We start from the raw sequence: 20,623 nt of genomic DNA, 5'->3' as shown, positions 1-20,623 counted from the left end.
AGAGTATAGAAGACAAAGATAGACTAACAGGAACTTGTTGTTCATAAATTATACGTATAATATATAAAAAAAACCAAAGAAGCAGTACAACCAGCACTTAACAAAGACAAATTAAAACGAAAGCATATAATCAGAAACTAATTGCTGTTTTTTCGGAAAGTGTTTTTCGTAACAAAATCCATGTTAAAGTATTAAGTTATATTTAATGTTGAGATTTGATTGTTGTTGTTGGTTTGATGTGCTCTGGTAAGTGCTTCCAACATTGGCTAAAATATCAACTTTGTAATTAAACATAAAACTACACAATAGACTCTGTACTTTGTCCACTACGTCTATCAAAATGCGGATTTTTGGTTGCAAGTCTGCAGGCATACCACATATAGAAAGAATGTGTGATACAAATCTACTTGTTAACTGAGGCATGCAAATATTTCTCAATAACTTGTAAATATAATTCTAGATAACAGCTTGGAGCCAAAATAGGGGTTTGTAGTTTACTGACTTTTTACAGTCCCTATTTGCAAGTTTTTAAATTTCCATTTTCTATTTATCTTATTTACTGTTTTTTATACTCAATTATTAATAAAAGGATTATTTGATATGGTAGCTAACTTTATACATTGTATGGTAATACACTTAGCTAGCACCTTTTTGAGACAGTTTACGATGATTTATTGTTGCTATTGGATAGTTGATAACATAAGTTCAAGATGTAAAATGTTAAGTTGCAGGTAGAGAATGTTGTGGAGGTATGTCTAAGAATACAATAAGATCTACAGTTTTTTGTAATTAAATTCTTTATATATGATGAATGTATAGCTACATGCAAATATATGCCTAGACTGAACAGGTATGAAATTTTATTCGTAGAAAATGAGTCTTTTCAAATAAAAATATACGTTTAAAACATTGCTTTAAATAAACCTTTGTTTTTAAAGTAATTATCCTACGAATATGTGAATTTTATATTTCATATTATGTGTATTGTTTTTTTTTCTCTTTCACTTCGTACATAATATAAGGGTTGACTCCCTGCAAACACAGATTGTATAATGTACAAAGCATTGAGTATCTACATGGAATGGAATAGGAATGCCGACGTTACTCTTACTGTATCTGGTAAAATTTCTAGCTTCAGAAGACTGCCCATCTCAGACTTTGTCGTTTTCTTGTATAGGGTCCTTACTATCATTGTAACTTTTCATCTTTGCTATAAGTTTTGAGTGCTTTAAGAAACGTACCTGCCATGATAGCGTGATTAACGAAATAGTCAGTAGAAAAAGAAGTGCGTCATAATATTTAGAATAAAAACTTTTTTTTAATAGCAGCAACATGTTTCTTTTCATTTAGTATGTGGCATTCATATCACTAAGTTCCAACAGAAAAACCAAAAATTTTCATAAAACACAGAAATAATACTGTTAACCAAACAAGTTGAACGTGATCATTACAAGAAAACCAGTGTAGTCTTAACACATTAAAAAGTTTTAATTAACAAACACAGTTTTGTATTATTAAAGATATGCTGGGATGCTTCTTGTCTCTTGCCTACTTACTGATGATAGTTACAACGACTAAGGAAATTAAGAGCAAGAGGATTGTTTGGTTTGTTTTGAATTTCGCGCAAAACTATATGAGGACCACCTGCGTTTTACGTCCGTAATTTAGCAGTGAAACACTACAAGGAAGGCATCTAATCATCATGGCCCACAATCAAACAGTGGGATTGACCGTAACATTATAATACCCCCACGGCTGAAAGGGCGAGCATGTTTGGTGGGGCGGAGATTTAAACCCCTGACCTTTAAATTGCAAGTCGAACATCCTAACCACCCGGTCATGCTGGACCAAACAAGAGGAATCAGGAGAGAGAGAGAGAGAGGGGATCTTAGTAAATACGTGACTTAGGCATTCTTGTAAAACAAAGAAAGTCAGGCATCCCACAAGTTTACATGTTCCATACTATGGTATTTAAGCTTATCATGTATTTATTATTCATTATATCAATGTAGAAATTAAAATATTTTAGTCACTAAAATTCTGTCAAGAACCTCTTGAACCTCTATCAAGAAAGTCACTAAATTCCTTTTGTTCTTGATAAACCTTGTTTAGAGTTATTGACCTAAGATATAATTTTTATTTTTCCATTCAAAATATTTCTACAAAGTTGTATAGATTATGTGTAAAGGTTTGCCAGCAACATTCTTCACTGCCAGTTCAGATGATGTCTCGATAATATAACCTCCTTTACGTTTCAATGAGAATGACCAACGCTTAAGTGGGTTGTACACGTGTCGTGAAAGAACTGCCATTTTCAAGATAAATAACTTCTTGATGAAACTTTGTAGAATGGAGGGCAACTAACTGCCTGTTGTGGAGACACAAATGTAGAGAACGACGTTTCGAAAGTCTTTCGCCTTCAGTTGCTGTCCATTCTACAAAATTTTAGGGTGAATACTCTTTCTAAACAATCTATCAAAGAAATAAGTTCTTGAATATAGAGAGTTCTGCAGTAAATATGTTGTTATTCATTACGTACATTTTGATTATTATCGAGTGTAAACAAAGATTAATTCATTGTGTATTACAGTGTGTACAGTTTCTTTTAGTATTAAACTTAGTTAAAGTCAGATAATCTAGATTTACTCCATAATGATTTTTTTTCCGTTGAGCCTATCGTATTTTTCTTAGCAGTCATATACTATTAAATTCAGAAGTGAAGGCTGCAAGACTCTCCCTTATTTCCCTATTGCCCACCGTGGCTTTGCTGTAATAAGACACACACACACATTTCCCTATCGACATAATAGATAATTATCAAGTTAATTATTTATCATAACGCCCATGATAATTAATTGATTATAAACTGGGGAGCTTAGTCATTGCTCAACTATATTATTTCAAAAAAGCAGTATATGGAAGGGCCAGAAAGTTTTAGCTAATGATAAAAGCTAATTTAATTTAATGTTTTTTATGTTAAAGACACAATTACAATCCAATCGAGCAAAATGTATAAGAAAACAACACGGAAAATAATCCACATTTTATGAAAGGGAACATGAAATAAAAGTTTGATGCAATTTCACAATCCTGCAGGACAACACCACTGACTCTCAGGGAAATCAGTGCAACTGATAATACACCGTATCACAAACAATGCTCTATACATGGTGTTAAGCCAAACCTAGTGCAAAGGTTTTTGTAACGATTTTTCAATAGGCTACCTTTAAAAAAGTCCGTACAGAAACAAATATAAACTATTATTATATTGTTGCAGTTTCCAGCCTTTACCTGTGTGAATTGTGAAAGAATTAGCACAAGTTTACGACCAAGAAACATCACATCAAGAATACCACAACTGCATAGATATTCTGTAAAATATTACGTGTATATACTTAGATAAATGTTTTTCTATAACAGGTATGGAAGCCTGAAATCAACAACTATCTTGTTTATTACAGATATAATATGTAACTAAATACACTACAGTCAACTCAACAAAAATATAAAAATAAATAATGTCAAATTTAATAGAGGGCGGAATTATTGTAGTGCGTAGAACACGATGAGTGCATGATTATTTATGTTAAAATTGATGTGCAACAACAAAAATTTATAAACGTGGCAATGCTGTTGCAAACATTATTGAATTAGTTTCAGGTTATTTTCAGTTATTATCATATAGTATTTAAAAATATTAGCAGTTGATAATTTCAGCCTTATTATTCTTAATATATTATACTCTCGTAATAGATTTGTAAGTTGTATACTCTTAAAATTAAATTAAAATTACAAGCCTAAATTAAGTATGATTTTATTTTAAACCTCAGAATCGGGCCTATTCTTGTTTTAGTGAAAAGAGTAAATGATGGGTTGCTAATTTGCGGCCCAACGGAAATCAGGTTAAAAATTGGCTTCGTGGAATCGTGATTAAACTTCAAGTTAAAGAACTTGAAGTGTAAATTATGTAAAGTTAATCTACTAATTACTTAAGTAATTAAAGAGACGTACAACAATTCTACTGTTCCAGGAAGTGAGGGTTCAATTTATTGGCTTGAAAATGTTTTTGAATATCGACAGAGGATTTACTCTTTCAAATATTTTCACCATAATATTGGTATTAATCATGGTAGAAGCCATACATGGTTTTATGGAGCTAGAAGGGCTGTACTGTGGTAAAGAAAACTGTTACGATGTTCTCGGTGTTCCTCGAGAATCATCTAAAAGTGAGATTGCACGTGCTTATAGACGTTTGGCAAGGAAATATCATCCAGATATGCATAGGTCTACAGAAGCTAAAAAAAAGGCTGAGGAACAGTTTACTCAGTTGGCAACAGCTTATGAAATCTTAAGAGATGAAGAATCTAGAGCAGATTATGACTACATGTTGGATAATCCTGATGAGGTATACAGACATTATTATCGTTACTACAGGAGAAGAGTTGCACCTAAAGTAGATGTAAGAATTGTCTTGGCAGTAACAATAACAGTAATTTCAGTTGTTCAGTACTGGGGTGCATGGTCACGTTATAAGGCTGCTGTTGATTATTTAGTGACTGTTCCAAAATATAGACTAAAGGCAGTTGATATAGCAAAACAAGAAGGCTTACTAAACTCTTCTAAAAAGAAGGACCGTCGTCCAAAAGAGGTGATAAAAGAGGAAGAAGAAGCAATTCTGAGGAAAGTTCTTGAAGAAAAGGTTGATATTAAAGGAGGATATTCGAAACCTTCAGTCAAAGATATTTTATGGATTCAACTCATTTTACTACCATATACCATTGGAGCTTACATTGTGTGGTACTGTAAATGGGTGTGGAAGTTCAATATTTGTAAGGAAGAGTTTGGAGAAGAGGAGAAATTTTACCTTATAAGAAAGAAATTAAAATGTAATGACTCTCAGTGGAATTCAATAGAAGAAGAAGAAAAAGTGTTTTACTTGAAGAAAGAACTATGGAAAGAGGAAAATTTTAAAGTTTGGAAAAAACAAAAAGAAGATGAAATGAAAGCTAAACTTGCAGAAAATGCAAAGTACAAAAGTTACCGCAGGTATATGAGGAACCATGGACCGGGCCAAATAACTTTTGAAGATTAAAAAAAAAAACACTTTGGATGTCTGTACTTAGGAACTTTATTATGTTTATTGCATTTTTAACTTGAAGTATACCAGAACTGTTTCTTGCTTGGTAAAATCTTTATTGTCATTAGTGAAGACAACCAGATTTGTCAGTTCAGCTATTGAGGATGAGTTAAAAACATTTGTTTGAATAATTTAAGTTTTTATAAAAACTAAAATTCTCTCAACCTTTTAAAAAGGAGTTATTAGAAAATCTAAGATGTGTTTTGAAATTATATGCTGCAGAAAAATGTAAATATTATTATTATTATGTCCAATGTGTTGCTTTAAAATCAACATATTCTTAAAATGAACTTGGCAGTGTTGCAGAACTAAAGCCATATTTAGCTATTTGTTGTATGCTGTGGTTGGTACGACTAATTAATGGTTTGTAGTAGTTGCACAAGGAAGTCAAATCAAAGTATTTTTATGTGTATACCATGTATAAAATTTATTTGCCAAAGTTTTGTGTATTACTAGTAGTAAACAGTTTGTGAGCTGTCAAATAAATTTTATATTTTGGAAACTTGTGTTCATGTGTGTATGTCATGAAGCCAGTTGTGTATATCAATCAGAAAAAGGAATTGTGTCATGCAACCAATCAAGTATTGATCTGTATATACTTAAGATGTAATTAACTGTCTTTTAAGATTTAGTGACAATGAGATTTGTCTACTGTGCATGTGAACAGACATTGAGAGGTTTTCATGTATACTCTGGTTAAAGTATCCTATTAGAATATATTGTGTGCTAAGTGGTTACGACACATTCATCCTCTTCTGAATAAGGCTTCAGACAGGCAACTTGTTGGTGTAAACCTGGTTGTATAATGTAGGTATTGTTTACTGTTTTTGTGAGTATCACTAGTAATTGCAGCTTGCACATGCATATGAATTAAACTAAGGATTTTAATGTAATGACATCACATGAAACGTGATATACACACTGGTTATTTTTTGTTTCTACTTATAGCAACTTCTTAGTTGCATTAGCATGTATATATTTAATATGAACTCCCAGTATAACAGTACAGATGTTTAAACATAATATGCATTTCTCTGTGAGAATGCAAATGTTTATATGTAGTACTAATTCCCACTGTAAGACTGCAAATGTTCTTAAGTAATATGGATTCTTAATATAAGTTGGATACCAGTTTTTCATCTCTTAGACTTAAAAGTGAACTTGAAACCTTTTGGACATTAGGGAAGTGCTCCACCAACTGAGCTAAAGGGCAGCAGTTTCAACAAAGTACTTTTTAACCATTCAGACTACCATATTAATAGATAATGTGGTGCTTTTAATTTGGTTCTAGATCATACTCAAGCTGGGATTATGTTGAATGAATATTGTGTATATTTTGAAAATAATTTTTGGTGAAACATCTGATGTTGGTTTCCCTTTGGAAACCTAAACTATGTGTAAAATCCAAATAGCGTTACTTGTTAAACAAAGCAGGTACTGGTGTTATTGTGTGAGAAAAGTAACTTATGGAGAACAAAATATTAAACTTAAAAGTGAAACAACAACTACCTAGATGTTTAGTGTGTTTTCTGTTGAATGACCATTTACAACATGTTTGTGTAAATTTTCACTTAGACACTAACAGTCAATCTCTGGAGCTCCAGATTTTCTTGATTTTCCATTAGGATTCCTAGTGTGGAATTTTCAGAAATCTAAATATAGACATTTATTTTTTAATAATATCTTAAATTTCTATGTACATTGGAAAACTTTCCTATGAGAGGTATCCAAACACCTATTATTTGTATTTGGTATCTCTTGTTTGCAGTTTTCTGAAACCTGAATTAGTTGTCAAGTAAATTGGTCAAGTCAAGTTTGAGAGCCCCAAATCATTTCTGCTTTCTCATTTTTGTGGTCTTTTATGATTCTCTTGTGGGAAGACTGAGGATTTTAAGAGATTGAGTGAATTACTTGGGTTAAAATTACGAGAGAATTTTGTGTGCTAAGTAGATAATATTTATTCACCCTCATGCAGGTGAGGCATCAGCCAGGCAGACAACCTTATGGGTGCTTGCTTGATTGCTTAAGCAGGTAGCATTAATAAATATTTTCTTGAATATTATCATGTGTAATTATTACTAAGTATATATGAATCAAGTCTAATATCCCACTGTTAAATATATTACATATAACACAATATATATTTTAGTTTTTTTTTGTTTTCACTTACATTAATATCCTAATTAGTATAATTTCCTACTGTAAGTGACTGCAATGTTCCCACTTAACAGATGTTTCCACTGAGTCTGATTTCCCTCTGTAATAGTGCAGGTGTGACTGCTTATATTAATTTTTATTATAAGAGTACCAATCTGCATTTGTAGAAAGATCTTGTTTAACCCTTAAATAGTGGGAATGTTATAGGTAGCAGCATCAGTTGATGGTGGGTGCTGTGTAAGAGTTAAAAGTTTGAATTTAGAAATTGCATTTTATTCCTCCTTCTGAAGTCTTGGAGAGTTATAGAAGTTTATATAAATACAAGAAGTATTTGTATTTAATAGAATAACAATTTTGATTATATATTACATTTTCTCAAAAGTCCATGATTGATTTCCATTAGATGTTTAAAATTTGTTTTTGTAATTTTTGAAATGTTTGTTAGCAAAATCATTTTTGATCTTAGTGACAATTTTCTTGAAGGTTGCAGTAGTTGTATGGTAATTTATTTGATCATTAGGTGCAGAACTAATAGCTGAAACAAAAATCAATAAATGTGAATTATACTTTGTGAACATGATTTATAAAGAATTTTGATTTGGAAATGTTGCATGATCCAGGTAATGTCATCCATTTATGTGTACATTAGAATACAGTTTTTTTTTACCACAACTTCGATTAAATGATGGAAAAAAAAAGGTTTTAAATACATTTTATTACATACTCCAGGCCTGATAAATTAAAAAAAAAGGTACATGAAAAGAAACCTTAATTAAAATACTTTGAATTTTTTATTTTGAAATTATAAAGGAGATTAAACATTGAAATTTTAAAACACAGTAATTTTGTGATTACAACTGGAAAACTTTTTCATACTTATAGCTCTCTCTCTCTCTCTCTCTCTCTCTCACACACACACACACACACACACACACAGTTTTATAATGAAATGGTAATAGTTGAATTTTATGCTTGTTACTAGATTTAATTTATTACTTGAACATTTTTAAACTGTATCTATTTACTTAAATTATCTCCATGTTGCTGTTTAATATATTTTTTTTTTTTTTCTGTAAAATAGATTCTGCAGAATATTAGTGTTTTTGTAATTTCAGTGTAGCATTGCTGGATATAGAAGAAGTCAAAATGTTTGCAGTTGTTAATTTCAAATAATGGTGATGCTTAGATAAAAAAAATGAATTAATAGAAATATAGAGAAATATTCCTTAAAGATAAATATGAATCAATAGTTGTACATTTTTAAGATTTGTAGGTGTATGTTTAAATTAAACAACTTTGTTTTGCAACATGAACAGTTTTAACAGTAGGTTGAAGAAGTTTAGTAAATGAATATTCGGTTTGTATTTCTTAAAATTATCTTGATATAATGGAAATTATTAATTACTAGAAGAGTACAAGTTTGTCTTCTCTTTTTATAAACACAGAGTCAAGCAAGTGCCAAAGACTATAGACTTGTTTTTGTTTGTTGTCATGACAGAAATCTGTTGTTAAAGTTCATTTACAAAAGCATTAACAATTACTGTATAATTAATCAATCTTTTTCATGCCTTATAGTTTGAAACTTTTTATAGTGTTTCTACCTTTTTGAATAAGTCCTTTCCACTTGATGATGTGTAGCTTTGATATTTTAAGAGTTAATAAAATCTGTCATAGAAGACTTGTAAGTGGAATTCCTATAAAATTAGTGTTATGTTCAAAAAGTGGATAGAAGATTGAGTTAGTTGTAGAATGAAAAAGTGATAATATAAATGAGTATATTGGAATAATGTGTTTACTGGTATTACTTGAAACCATAATTTGGATAGTTTTTTTAAATGGTAATATTTTCAAATTTTGTAATTGTACTAAACTTATGAAAAAAAACAACTATTGAAATACTTGTTGAAAAGGACTGTCAAAGTTTAATTTTGAGGTTGTACACTTCAGATAGAACTTTTGCAAGTTTAAACTTACAGTGTAGAAGAAATATTGTTATGAAAAAAAGGAAAAAGATTTAGTTGTTATTAAAACCTTAGTTTTCTGTTTAGTGTTTAGGAACATTAAACACAATATAAAAATCTGTAAGTTACTGTAAATGACACTAGCTAGAGTATTATGTACAATTGTGGTTTTCCTATGGAAGAAATCCAAAGATGGATATGGTGTACTAGAAAAATGAAGCATCAGAAGAGATAACTTACGTTGTTATTTTCTAGAACTTAGAAATGATGTGATTCAAGGTATCATCTTTGTTATGGGATTGGACAGTCTTCCTGAGGAGGTCCTAGTGAAAAGGCTATAAAGTCATATGCCAGGGGCAATAGACTTAAGTTTTGGAAGCCTCAGTGCAGACATTTCTTTGACATAATTTTTTTTTTCATTACAGTTATTAATTTATGAGATGTATTCCCTAATGATGTGGAGTTCTTTTAGAGTGGTATGAATTATTTTGAACTATTGTTCAATAACAGTTTGGATATGAAGGGATACAATAATCTTACTGATTTTTAATTAATGTGGTGACATAAATTATCCATATTCTTCCTGTCACATTTTGTTATGTTTCATATATTATGATTGTTGTACTGTGTTTAAATTGCATTACAATTTTATGTGCAGTGTAACATGGATGGGTGAAAATGCATGCTGCTTAATTCATTAAAATGTTTGTAAATTGCAACATATCTATTGTAGAATTTCTGTAACTGATTATATAAGAATTTTGTTAATTTTTACACTCCTTCAAAGTATACTTATAGAAATATCTGTAAAAATGATGGATAAACAAGTAATTAGGTAACTATTTCAGTCATCAAACTTGGAGGGCAAATCATATTTCATTTGTTTGTTTTCTTTGTAACAGGATAGTTAATGATTTTAGCAAAAGTAAGGTAGTATTTAGCACATTATTAATGCCTATAATCCAATAAAACTAATATTTTTAAAAATATATTTTTGAAGACTTGTTTATGGGAGGGAATGTAAGGGAAAATTACAATTGATTTATACATGTATTATCTTGAATTAATGTTTTAAGATTTATTATTTATTGCACAGTATCTAACAAATCACATAATACAGCTTATTCTTGTATTTGTTAAACATATTGTAGTTTTATTACCATCTACTCTTTTTATTCAACTGCAGTTTTTTATAAAAGACTTTAGTTTTGGTTTTACTACTTGGAAGATTTAGATCTTGTGAAAAGGGTAAATAGAGCTATTAAAAGGATAGGAATTAGTGTTTTGAGTAATGATAAAGTTTTGATCATCTGCACATGTTTTCTTGAGAGCATATGAACCAGAAGTGATAAGACCAAAGTTTCCAAAATTTTTGATACCAACCAGTTGAAAGTTTATAATATTTCTGAATGTTTTAAGTTTTGAAATGGTGATTTGGTTATTGGAGTTGTGTTAATTGTAGCTTACAAGATCCAATAGATTGTGAAAGTACTACAAGATAAAAGAGAGCAGTTGAATATACATCAGCACAAGCTTGTAATAACAGGAAGTGATCCAACTCCAGTTGAAATCAGTCACAACTAATATGGAGACTGATGCCATCACCATTCAACAGTTGATGTCCATCATTGAAGAAGGTACATCAAATACTATCAATGGATGATAATGACAAGTTTGTACTCCTAATTTATTTCTGCCAACAGTAACAAGTGACATGCCCCATAATAACGGTGTCAATCTTAACTCTCTAAAACTTGTAATTTTATGCTTGTTTTGCTAGAAGTATTTGCATGGTTTTCTAATAATTATCAATACACCTTATAAAATTTCAGTTTCTGTAATTTTGTGGATAACAACTTAATTTGGATTAGTTTTCAGCTGAAGAGACATGCATTATCGAACACTGTCACTATTTGATGGGTAAGTTGGTGTTCTGGCTGGGTGTTGGAAGTGTCCATTGGGATTTATCGTTGCTGCAGATAGAACTAAAAATTTATAATCAAAACTTCTAAATCAGTTAAAGTTATGTTTCTGAGTAGTATACTACTGAAGTTTGATCAGTTAAAACATTTTACAATCATGGAACACCACTTCAAGAGTATCCCATTGAGAGCTGAAATTGGATATGTCAGATTTAGGATCGTAACTCACAAATATATAAATTATAATGCTATAACAGTGTAATGTAGGGATTTTTAATATACTTATATTTATGATTTTACGGATTATTTTAAATGTTAGTTAATATATATTATATTATAAATTAAAACAAAAATAAGCAAAAAAAATTAAAATATATTTTTATATGTGATGCTCTTAAAATTACTTTCAATGTATTGAAGCAGTATGAAGTTTTGTAACTCTAAAAACAAGTTTCCATACGCAGAAGGCAGAGCACAAATAACTGTGTTTATTTGCGCTTAACGTTGAAAGCAATCTGTATGAAAAAATTGAAAATTCATGTGTTTTATGATATTTAAAGTCACGGGCTCATTGAGTAGATAACACCAGGTGAAAATATATTTAGACACATCAACTTTGTAAAGAAAATATTTCATGATATTTTGCTATCCATGTACCTTTGTAGCGTGACTGGTGGTTGGATTGGTTCGTTTGGCGTTTTATGGCGCAAAGCAACTAGGCTATTTGCGCCCTGGTGGCTGGAATGTTGGACTATGAATCTAAAGTTTCATTGTTCCCGCCCCATTACTGCAAAAAAAAAAAAAACTATATTTGGGGCTGTGGGTGCAGTATAATATGGTGGTATTGACTAGCTGTCTTCATTTTCCACTTCAAGAATAGGGATGGCTAGTGCAGATTGCCATCTGGTGGCTATTCACGACATTTACGAAATTTGCAAGATTTAATTGCTACAACTATCCATTTGGTCAATAATTCATCAAGGATGCCAAGTTTACTTCTTTTCTTGATCTATATCTTTATTCTTTATGTAGATACAATTTAAAGGAAAACGAGAATGTTCTATTGTGAATGGGAATGTTAAGTTAAAGTCACATACGACTCTGGTAATCAGTAAAGTTTCCACAACGTGCATTCAATCCAAACCTTTATTTGACAAAAGTATGTGTGTGTGCCCAATCATTACTAATTATTACCAAACTCGGTGTGTACCCTAAGACCCCGCTCGGGGAGTGACATAACGGAGTCTGAGCTCAGATCTGATCTCTAGGTACCCTTTGTCTTGACATTTCTCTAAAAGATTGTCAGCTAATATGTAATAAAATAATAATGACTATACCTTCATTTTAAAGACCAATACAAACGTATTCTTCAAAGCTACCTGTTTTGTTTTCAATGAAACTACTGAGAGAAGAGCAGTTCTAGTCAGGTAGGCTAACATAAATATCGTGACTTGCAGAAATAAAGTACTAAGCATACTTCTGGTGAGGTAACAAATTATATCAGAATGAGTGCTACACATTATTATGGTTGTGATGCTATAACAGCCCTGGAGAAATCTTCGAGAAAAAAATATAATTATTAAATATGTACTTCACCTTATATTTGGTCTTACACTAATATATTAACAACAACAACAACAGGAATTATTCGTAGGCAAGGCTTCTGAAAGAGTAGCCCAAAAGTTGGTGGTGGGTGGTGATGACTAACTGCCTTCCCTTTAGTATTAAACTGGTAATTTAGGGACAGCTGGCGCAGATAGCCCTCGTGTAGCTTTGCGCGAAATTCAATAAACAAAAACAAACGGAATACAGATAGCCAAATTTTAGCTTTTGTGTTTAATTTCAAACAGACCATTCTTGAGTTGAGAGTATGTTAATGGGTCCCTGTAGGAACCACATCATGTGGCAGTTGGGAAATGAAATATACTAACAACAGTGTTATGAAAGATTCATGAGCTGTTGTAGAGGAATGTTGTGGTTCATGTTATCCAAAAACCCCTCTTTTTGCAGGTTTGTGGAACATACTAAATCAACCTTATCAGGGTGCTGGCATCTAGAAGTAGCTAGCCAAATCTCTACCTCTATGACCTGTCATAGTTAATATTTCAAGGTTTTAAATGTTTTTCACGGAGTGAATGCTTAGGCCCAAATACAAAAGAAGATAGTTTTTTTTATTTGTATAATATCGGTTTTATAAATGTTGATGATTTATTTGTAGCATTGAAGTGAATACACTGCGATATGGTCAAGCATGCTTGAGAGTCTTAATGGTTCAAGTTTGGCACATTTAACAACATGGATATCTAGGACTTGAAGTTTATGGGTACAGGCTGACATTGGGAGTCATGAGGAAAACTACCAAGAAAATGGAAAGTGTCTATTCTTAAAATGTTTACAATTTTGGCCATAGAAAGGGCTTCAAATGTATAATCATGAAAAACTAAAGCTTCTTTGAGAAATTTCTTTAGACACCTATTAAGTACCAACGGAATACGTTTCCCTGTCTGCCTGCTGTTAGCACTCTTCTAGAAAATATTCCAAGAGTTGGATTATTAGTCTAATCTTGTTTATGGCTTTATGAACTCTTAGATCATCTAACCGATTTTCTTAGAGGTTGTGCAGCTTGGCCTGGTAGTAGGGGTTCTCAACTTGCAATCTGTGAATCACAGACTCAAATTCTTGCTACAAAACGTTTTTTCCCTTTCAGTCGTGGGGGTATCATAATGTTATGATCAATCCCACTATTTGTTAGTAAAATAGTAGCCCAAAAGTTGGTGGTGGATGCTGTTGACTAAATGTCTTCCCTGTAGTTTATTATTATTAAATTAGGAATGGTAGCGGAAATAGCTCTCGAGTATCTTTGCACAAAATTCAAAACAAAGCAAACCACTGCACAGCTCAAACAGCTTAAAAAGGTACCCTCTGTTTTTCACTTGACATTTGGCTTCCAGATCCTATCCTCATTGGTGTCTGAGGCGCTTAGACTTCTCTACACGGATTTCTAACTGTTTTTGTAGGCTTTCGGACATTTATGTGGTGATTGGCTTCAATTATCATTAAGCGTTCTTCTGAGATTTTTGCCAATAATGGCGTGTTTTGTAACTTTGGTGATATCTTCCAGAAATTCTGTGGAAGCTGCAAGGTGCTACATCTCTGTAGATTTCCAGATGAGTTCATGCAAACATCGAGGTTGGAAGAGAAGCTAAGGTCTTGACATTTGGATTGACTACAGTCTCCATCATCTTACATACTTAATTACAAAATTATCATGTGGTTATTTATGTTTCTTCTCTTGAGCCTTCTCAGTTTGAAAAGAGCAAATTTTAAGTGGCAGGATGTATGTTATTTAGTTTGATTTTCAAAAATATCTCGACAGTGTCATTTCATTAAAAGCCCTCTTCCATGGGTAAGGCTGAAGTTTTGAAATTTTAAAACTTTCTAATCGAAGTCATGTAATCTATTCTTATGAAGGCTGTCACCTTCAAGTACCAGCACATAACCAACTAAATGCGCATGTCTTCCAATTCATATTCATTGCATTTGAAAAAGAAAAATAATTAATCTCCAACTAGATTTAAACAATAAGTTTCAAGATATGAGAACAATTTAAGAGTCTCGGCATGGGCAAGTGGGTTAAAGTGTTCGGTTCCTAATCTGAGGGTTGCGGGTTCGAATCCCCGTCGCACCAAACATGCTCGCCCTTTCATCCGTGGCGGCGTTATTATGTGACGGTCAATCGTTGGCAAAAGAGTAGCCCAAGAGTTGGCGGTGAGTGGTAATGACTAGCTGCCTTCCCTCTAGTCGGCCCGGCATGACCAAGCGTGTTAAGGCGTGCGACTCGTAATCTGAGGGTCGCGGGTTCGCATCCCGGTCGCGCCAAACACGCTCGCCATTTCAACCGTGGGGCGTTATAATATGACGGTCAATCCCACTATTCGTTGGTAAAAGAGTAGCCCAAGAGTTGGCGGTGGGTGGTAATGACTAGCTAGCTGCCTTCCCTCTAGTCTTACACTGCTAAATTAGGGACGGCTAGTGCAGATAGCCCTTGTGTAACTTTGCGCGAAATTCAAAACAAACAAACAGAACAATTTAAAACAGTATTTTTGTAGAAGTAGAAGTTGAGTAACACAGGATCTTCTAGCGTTCCAAGTCCAAGGCACCCCTTTAGATAATGTTATCCATACCTCTGAAGGTGAGTGTGCCATATGGTGCTTTTTTCTACCCAGTCATGATCATTACTTTTTCTTTTCTTTTTTTTTACTTATGACGCTATCAAACTGGTATAGTAAAGGAAAATAAGTACACACGTGAACAAACAAAATATTCATTCGAAATAAATGTTTGTCTTGAATTTAACAGATAGACCGGCTTACAAATTTCTGCTGACTAAAGTTAATTATGGAGTAGAGAGAAATATTTCCCGTGAAATTAGCACAGGACAGAGATAAGAAGGATTACGATATACTAAACTTTCCACCAATAAAACTGGCCCGAGTATGGTATACCAAAATACCAAGCTGTAGGTGTAAAAAAATGTGCCAAACAGCCCTAAATCATATGTATTACCACAAACACAAGTTCAACTCTTAACGTGTCCTCCTCCACCTTTTTCTCAGGAATTGAAAACAAGATTAAAAAGGTGTATGTTCTAGCCTTTGTTGTGTGTAGCTTTTAACGACCTTTAAACATCCGATTAACAAATATATCATATTTACGTGCGCAACTTATGCACAGAATTTAGAAGAAAAATTGAACATAAGCTATGCCATCCATGTAAGGGTGCTAAGACAGAAAGAAGATGGTACGGTGGGAATGAAGACCAGAAATATCATTGCATTTATGTGTTGGAATAGTAATGAACCAGCCTTCATAAAACACGTTTGACAGGAATACAAATGCACCTGTATCGTGTATAAATGGTAAATTTATGAGTTGTGGTTTTTACTGTACACAGTTTTATTTACTCTTATAATTTAATAAATATACATATATGGAAAGTGCGATAAAATATTGTACTTTTTTAGGTAAAAGTTTAGAATGTTTTTGTTTATAGCTTATTCGTATTAACACGATCTGCAATTTATATTAATATGTACTTGGATTAAACAAAGGATTTTGTAGTTGACTGAAATACACACACACACACCTTCGAACTAGTTACAAGCAAAAATCGAAATTTATTTATTCACTCAGATCTCATTAAACATGGGTTATCCTGGAAATGTAGACGCTAGGAAATAATCCAAACAGCTTTTTGAGATTATCACGCGAGGATATAATCCAAACAACTTTGTGAGATGTGAGATCACGCGAGGATATAATCCAAACAACTTTGTGAGATGTATCCCGCTAGATGGCCCGGCATGGCCAAGCGTGTTAGGGCGTGCGACTCGTAATCTGAGGGTCGCGGGTTCGCATCCCCGTCGCGCTAAACATACTCGCCCCCCCCCCACGGCTGGGAGGGCGTTATAATGTGACGGTCAATCCCACTATTCGTTAGTAAAAGGGTAGCCCAAGAGTTGGCGGTGGGTAGTGATGACTAGCTGCCTTCCCTCTAGTCTTACACTGCTAATTTAGGGACGGCTAGCACAGATAACCCTCGAGTAGCTTTGTGCGAAATTCAAAAACAAAACAAAACAAACGTATCACGCTAGGAAATAATCCAAACAGCTTTGTGAGATGTATCTGATGTATCATAATACAAGATAATATTCAATTTTGATTGCTTTTTTCACACCATATTGCATTTATAACAAAAAAAAATATTTACTTTACCATCGTAACTCGCTATGTAAAAAGTAGCAGACTGACAAATATTTTGTAAAAAAGATTTTCTTTTTCAGTTTTAGATATGCTAATTTGATCTGTACGAAACTGAAATTATGCCCAATCAGGAGTAAACAGCAAAGAACGAGTCCAAGTGTACAACGTCCTGAGCAACGAATCAGAAGGTCCAACGATCAAAGCTAACAACATTATAACGCTACATATTTTCAGCTGCAGGCGTGTTATAAAAGTGAGATTGAAAAGAAATATGTATATATCTGGTAAAAATAAACAACAGCAGATTGAAAAAGAGTAAAGTTATTACGAAACGATGACAGTTAAAGTTTCAGACCAATGCCCTTCACCAGGGTACTAAAACTGTCATAAAAACTAAACAAATTCGAATCACATCAACGGAATAAAGAAATAGAATATATATATTGCATCGTGCGTGCATTAATTGCTGAAAAAACACCATTTTGTATGTTAAACAAGCAATGCAGTAAAACAATATAAACTGTTATTGTTTCAGTTTAAAGCTACATAATGGACCTGGCCTTTATGAGCTCTGTTCTTCGTGAGATATCGAGCCCCATATTTTATTGGTGTAAGTCTATAAGTTTGCCGTTGACCTACCGATGGATCTCATATAAATAATATATAATAAATTAATAAAATAAAATAAATATCAGTGAATTAAAATGTACGCAAAGATAACTCGAAATACAGAGAAAAAATAAAACGATTTTATTTGTTCGGGTTAAATGTATATGTATACATAATCAGAAGGACACGTTAAATAAAATGAAATATCTCGTTTATCCAGAGGTCGCTGTTTCTGTAGTAATATTGGTTTAAATAGAGCACGTCGGGCCAGGTTTTTTCTCCTTTACAAAATGGAGGAAATAAAGCAAAACAAGTGTAGCTTGAAATGATATATTTCCAAAAATTGCGGACAAAAGCCTTTAGTGAAAAAGAACTCTGGTCCAGAATACACTTGTAAAACGGTACTTTTATAGACGTTAGAAACCTGGTCATTACAACTGAGACTGTAAGTAATCAACAACAGTTAACATTAAAAGAGACGAATATTGAGGATGAGACTTTTAGTCTATCCATATCAACAGAACAACAAAGGGCTAACAGGAATTATTTAGATTTATGAGTTAAGGTCAACTGAGAATACTTCATCTGTCAAAAATGAGATAAGAAGTTCATTATTTGAAGGAATTAGTCTAAATGTTTATTGATGGGGAACCTTGCAGTATACTGATTAACAATAGTTTCATAGCTATAACTGCTTAATACAATTTTTTAATGAAAGATTAGAAATTGCTTTCAGAGATGGGAAAAGAGAAAAGAGTGACGTGAACAGCAAGCAAACATAATATATACTTTACTTTTACATTAGGAAGCTTCTCTACATTTCATGATTTGTGGGTAATCAACATTGAGAACATAATGAGAACTGAATTTATGCTGAGACATGGCTGTGAGGTACAACCAGCTTCAGATAGCTTCATATTCTATAACCAGTAAATTCCTGTTCATTATGAGGCAGCTATTGAACCATAGGTTAAATACAAAGTGGAAATAGGGACAATGATTATTGTTTCAACAAAAAGCGAGATGTTCATGTCAGCAGTTAACTATTCATTTAACGACTGGACATTGTGGAATCAAATACTCCAGCTTTTCGTAATTGACTGGTGATTGGAAAGGATGTAAGAATAACAATGCCGTATATGACTTTTATTTGTAAAAAACGGCTCGTTTGGATTGAGAAAATGTTTTTACGTAGAGGAGTGAACAACGTTTCGACCTTCTTCGGTCATCGTCAGGTTCACAAGGTTCAAATTTTCTCAACCCAAACGAGCCGTTTTTACAAATATATTTCTCTACAAGTGGGTTTTCTCGACATCACTCGTATATGACTTTACCCCCATCCTATCACTCCCAACAACAAAAAAACAAACAACAACTTAAACTGGCTTACAATAAAGTGAAAGATAGTTATACTGTAAGTGCTGATAAAACTGAATTCCATTGAGGTGACATGGTACAGCTGAACACTTCTTGTTGTGAAAGTGGACAAACTCTAATGTTACATGAGTGTTTTGAGGAGAGGCAATTCAAGCCAAAGGTCATCCTTCATGACCATCTTTCGTATTATTTTGGCGACAGAATGACAGCTTGGTAGCTCCAGAGAATAACGTGTTACCAGGACAGAAACCAGTAGAGGAGCAAGGTTTCCTGTCGAAAATACTACTAGAGGTTGATCAAAGTATGAGATAAAAGTAGATTCATCAGATTGGTTATTTACGATAAACTCCTTCAGGAACAGGATGGCCTGTAACAACAAGGAACAAAATACTGTCCATCAATATACTTTTGGCTTTGGAAAAGTTTGTTTCTTTTAAATTTTGCGCAAAGCTACACCAAAACTTTCTGCATTAGCCATCCCTAATTTAGCAGTGTAAGACTAAAGGGAAGGTATCTAGTTATCACCACCCACCAACAACTGGTGGGCTAGTTTTAACCACCAGTGGGATTTACCGCTGAAAGGGCGAGTATGTTTGGTACGACAGGAATTCAAACCTGCAACCCTCAGATTGCGAGTCCAGTACCCTAACCACCTGGTCATGCCAGGTCACTTTGAAGAGAATATCACCAAAAATACTTGTTGGTGTTTGTGAGTAAGCACAAAGCTACACTATGGGTTATCTTTGATCTGGTTACCACGGGTATCGAAACCTGGTTTATAGCGTTGTAAATTCGCAGACATACCTCTGTGTCACCAAGAGCAAGATTTGTTAAACAAATAACGTCCTAATGTTCCAAAGACTTCACAATCCAGTAAGAAGGCAGTATTTCAACCTACATTTTAATGCTGTAACTTGCTAGTTAGAGGACGTAAAACACATAGTAAGTTCCAGTGATATGACGCCACGTTTTATAACATATTCAAGACTAGAAAAGCAGGAGAACCATGTTTCTGCCTTATTTTAGTAATTTATTTGTCTAACTGTACCACAGATATTGATTTTGTTTTCTATATTTGATCTATAATTTTATCAGCCTGCCTGTTGAGAGTTTATGGGTGCTTTTGACTGGCGTAGTTCAGGTTCGAGAATAGTATTATCCCAGAAACTGCAAAACTATCTGTATTGTATGGAGAGTCACTGGTGGTTCATTGCCAACTTTTAACCCGAAAAGGAGCCAAAGGGCCACTTTTTTAATCAATTTCACCGCAATACAGTAGTCTATCAATCAGTCAGTCACATAAAGGGGTTTAATGTTGCAGTTTATTGTTGCAATATTAGCAGAACGTGCGCACGCCGTGAATCACGAGAAGAAATATGCATTCTGTAGGCTATAACACAGTATCACATATGAACATCAGAAGTGAGAACAAAAAATATTTGCACAATTTGGTATTCTTAACTTTGATTTTACTTATTCTTAAAACACATAAAGTACATAAAGTTATTTTATGTAATTTGGCCGTCAGAATTAACTATAGTATAAAAACATCAATTGTGTTCCAAGTTAACCTAAACAAAACATTAAGTTTCTTGTTATTAATTTCATTAGATCAAACATTTTCTATGGTTCAAACTAAAACATCAAATATTTCGAAAATAACGCTAAATATTATTAGGTTACTAACTCATTATGGT

General features: G+C 33.0%; 1 protein-coding gene across 1 annotated transcript; it reads left to right on the top strand.

Moving 5' to 3' along the window:
• Nucleotides 1-3,548: 3,548 nt before the first annotated feature.
• LOC143229789 (dnaJ homolog subfamily C member 25 homolog) lies at nucleotides 3,549-8,972 on the top strand. The gene has a single exon (XM_076462571.1). It carries the CDS (start codon nucleotides 4,061-4,063, stop codon nucleotides 5,090-5,092), a length of 1,032 nt encoding a protein of 343 aa, XP_076318686.1. The 5' UTR covers nucleotides 3,549-4,060; the 3' UTR covers nucleotides 5,093-8,972.
• Nucleotides 8,973-20,623: the final 11,651 nt, after the last annotated feature.

This window comes from Tachypleus tridentatus, chromosome 10 (genome assembly GCF_004210375.1).
Source record: "Tachypleus tridentatus isolate NWPU-2018 chromosome 10, ASM421037v1, whole genome shotgun sequence".
Classification (NCBI taxonomy): Eukaryota; Metazoa; Arthropoda; class Merostomata; order Xiphosura; family Limulidae; genus Tachypleus; species Tachypleus tridentatus.
Note: the sequence above shows the minus strand (reverse complement) of the source record. Positions and strands in the feature narration are given on the sequence as shown.

Coding starts and splice junctions, on each gene's coding strand:
- LOC143229789 (XM_076462571.1), top strand. CDS start 4,061: ATGTTTTTGAATATCGACAGAGGATTTACTCTTTCAAATATTTTCACC.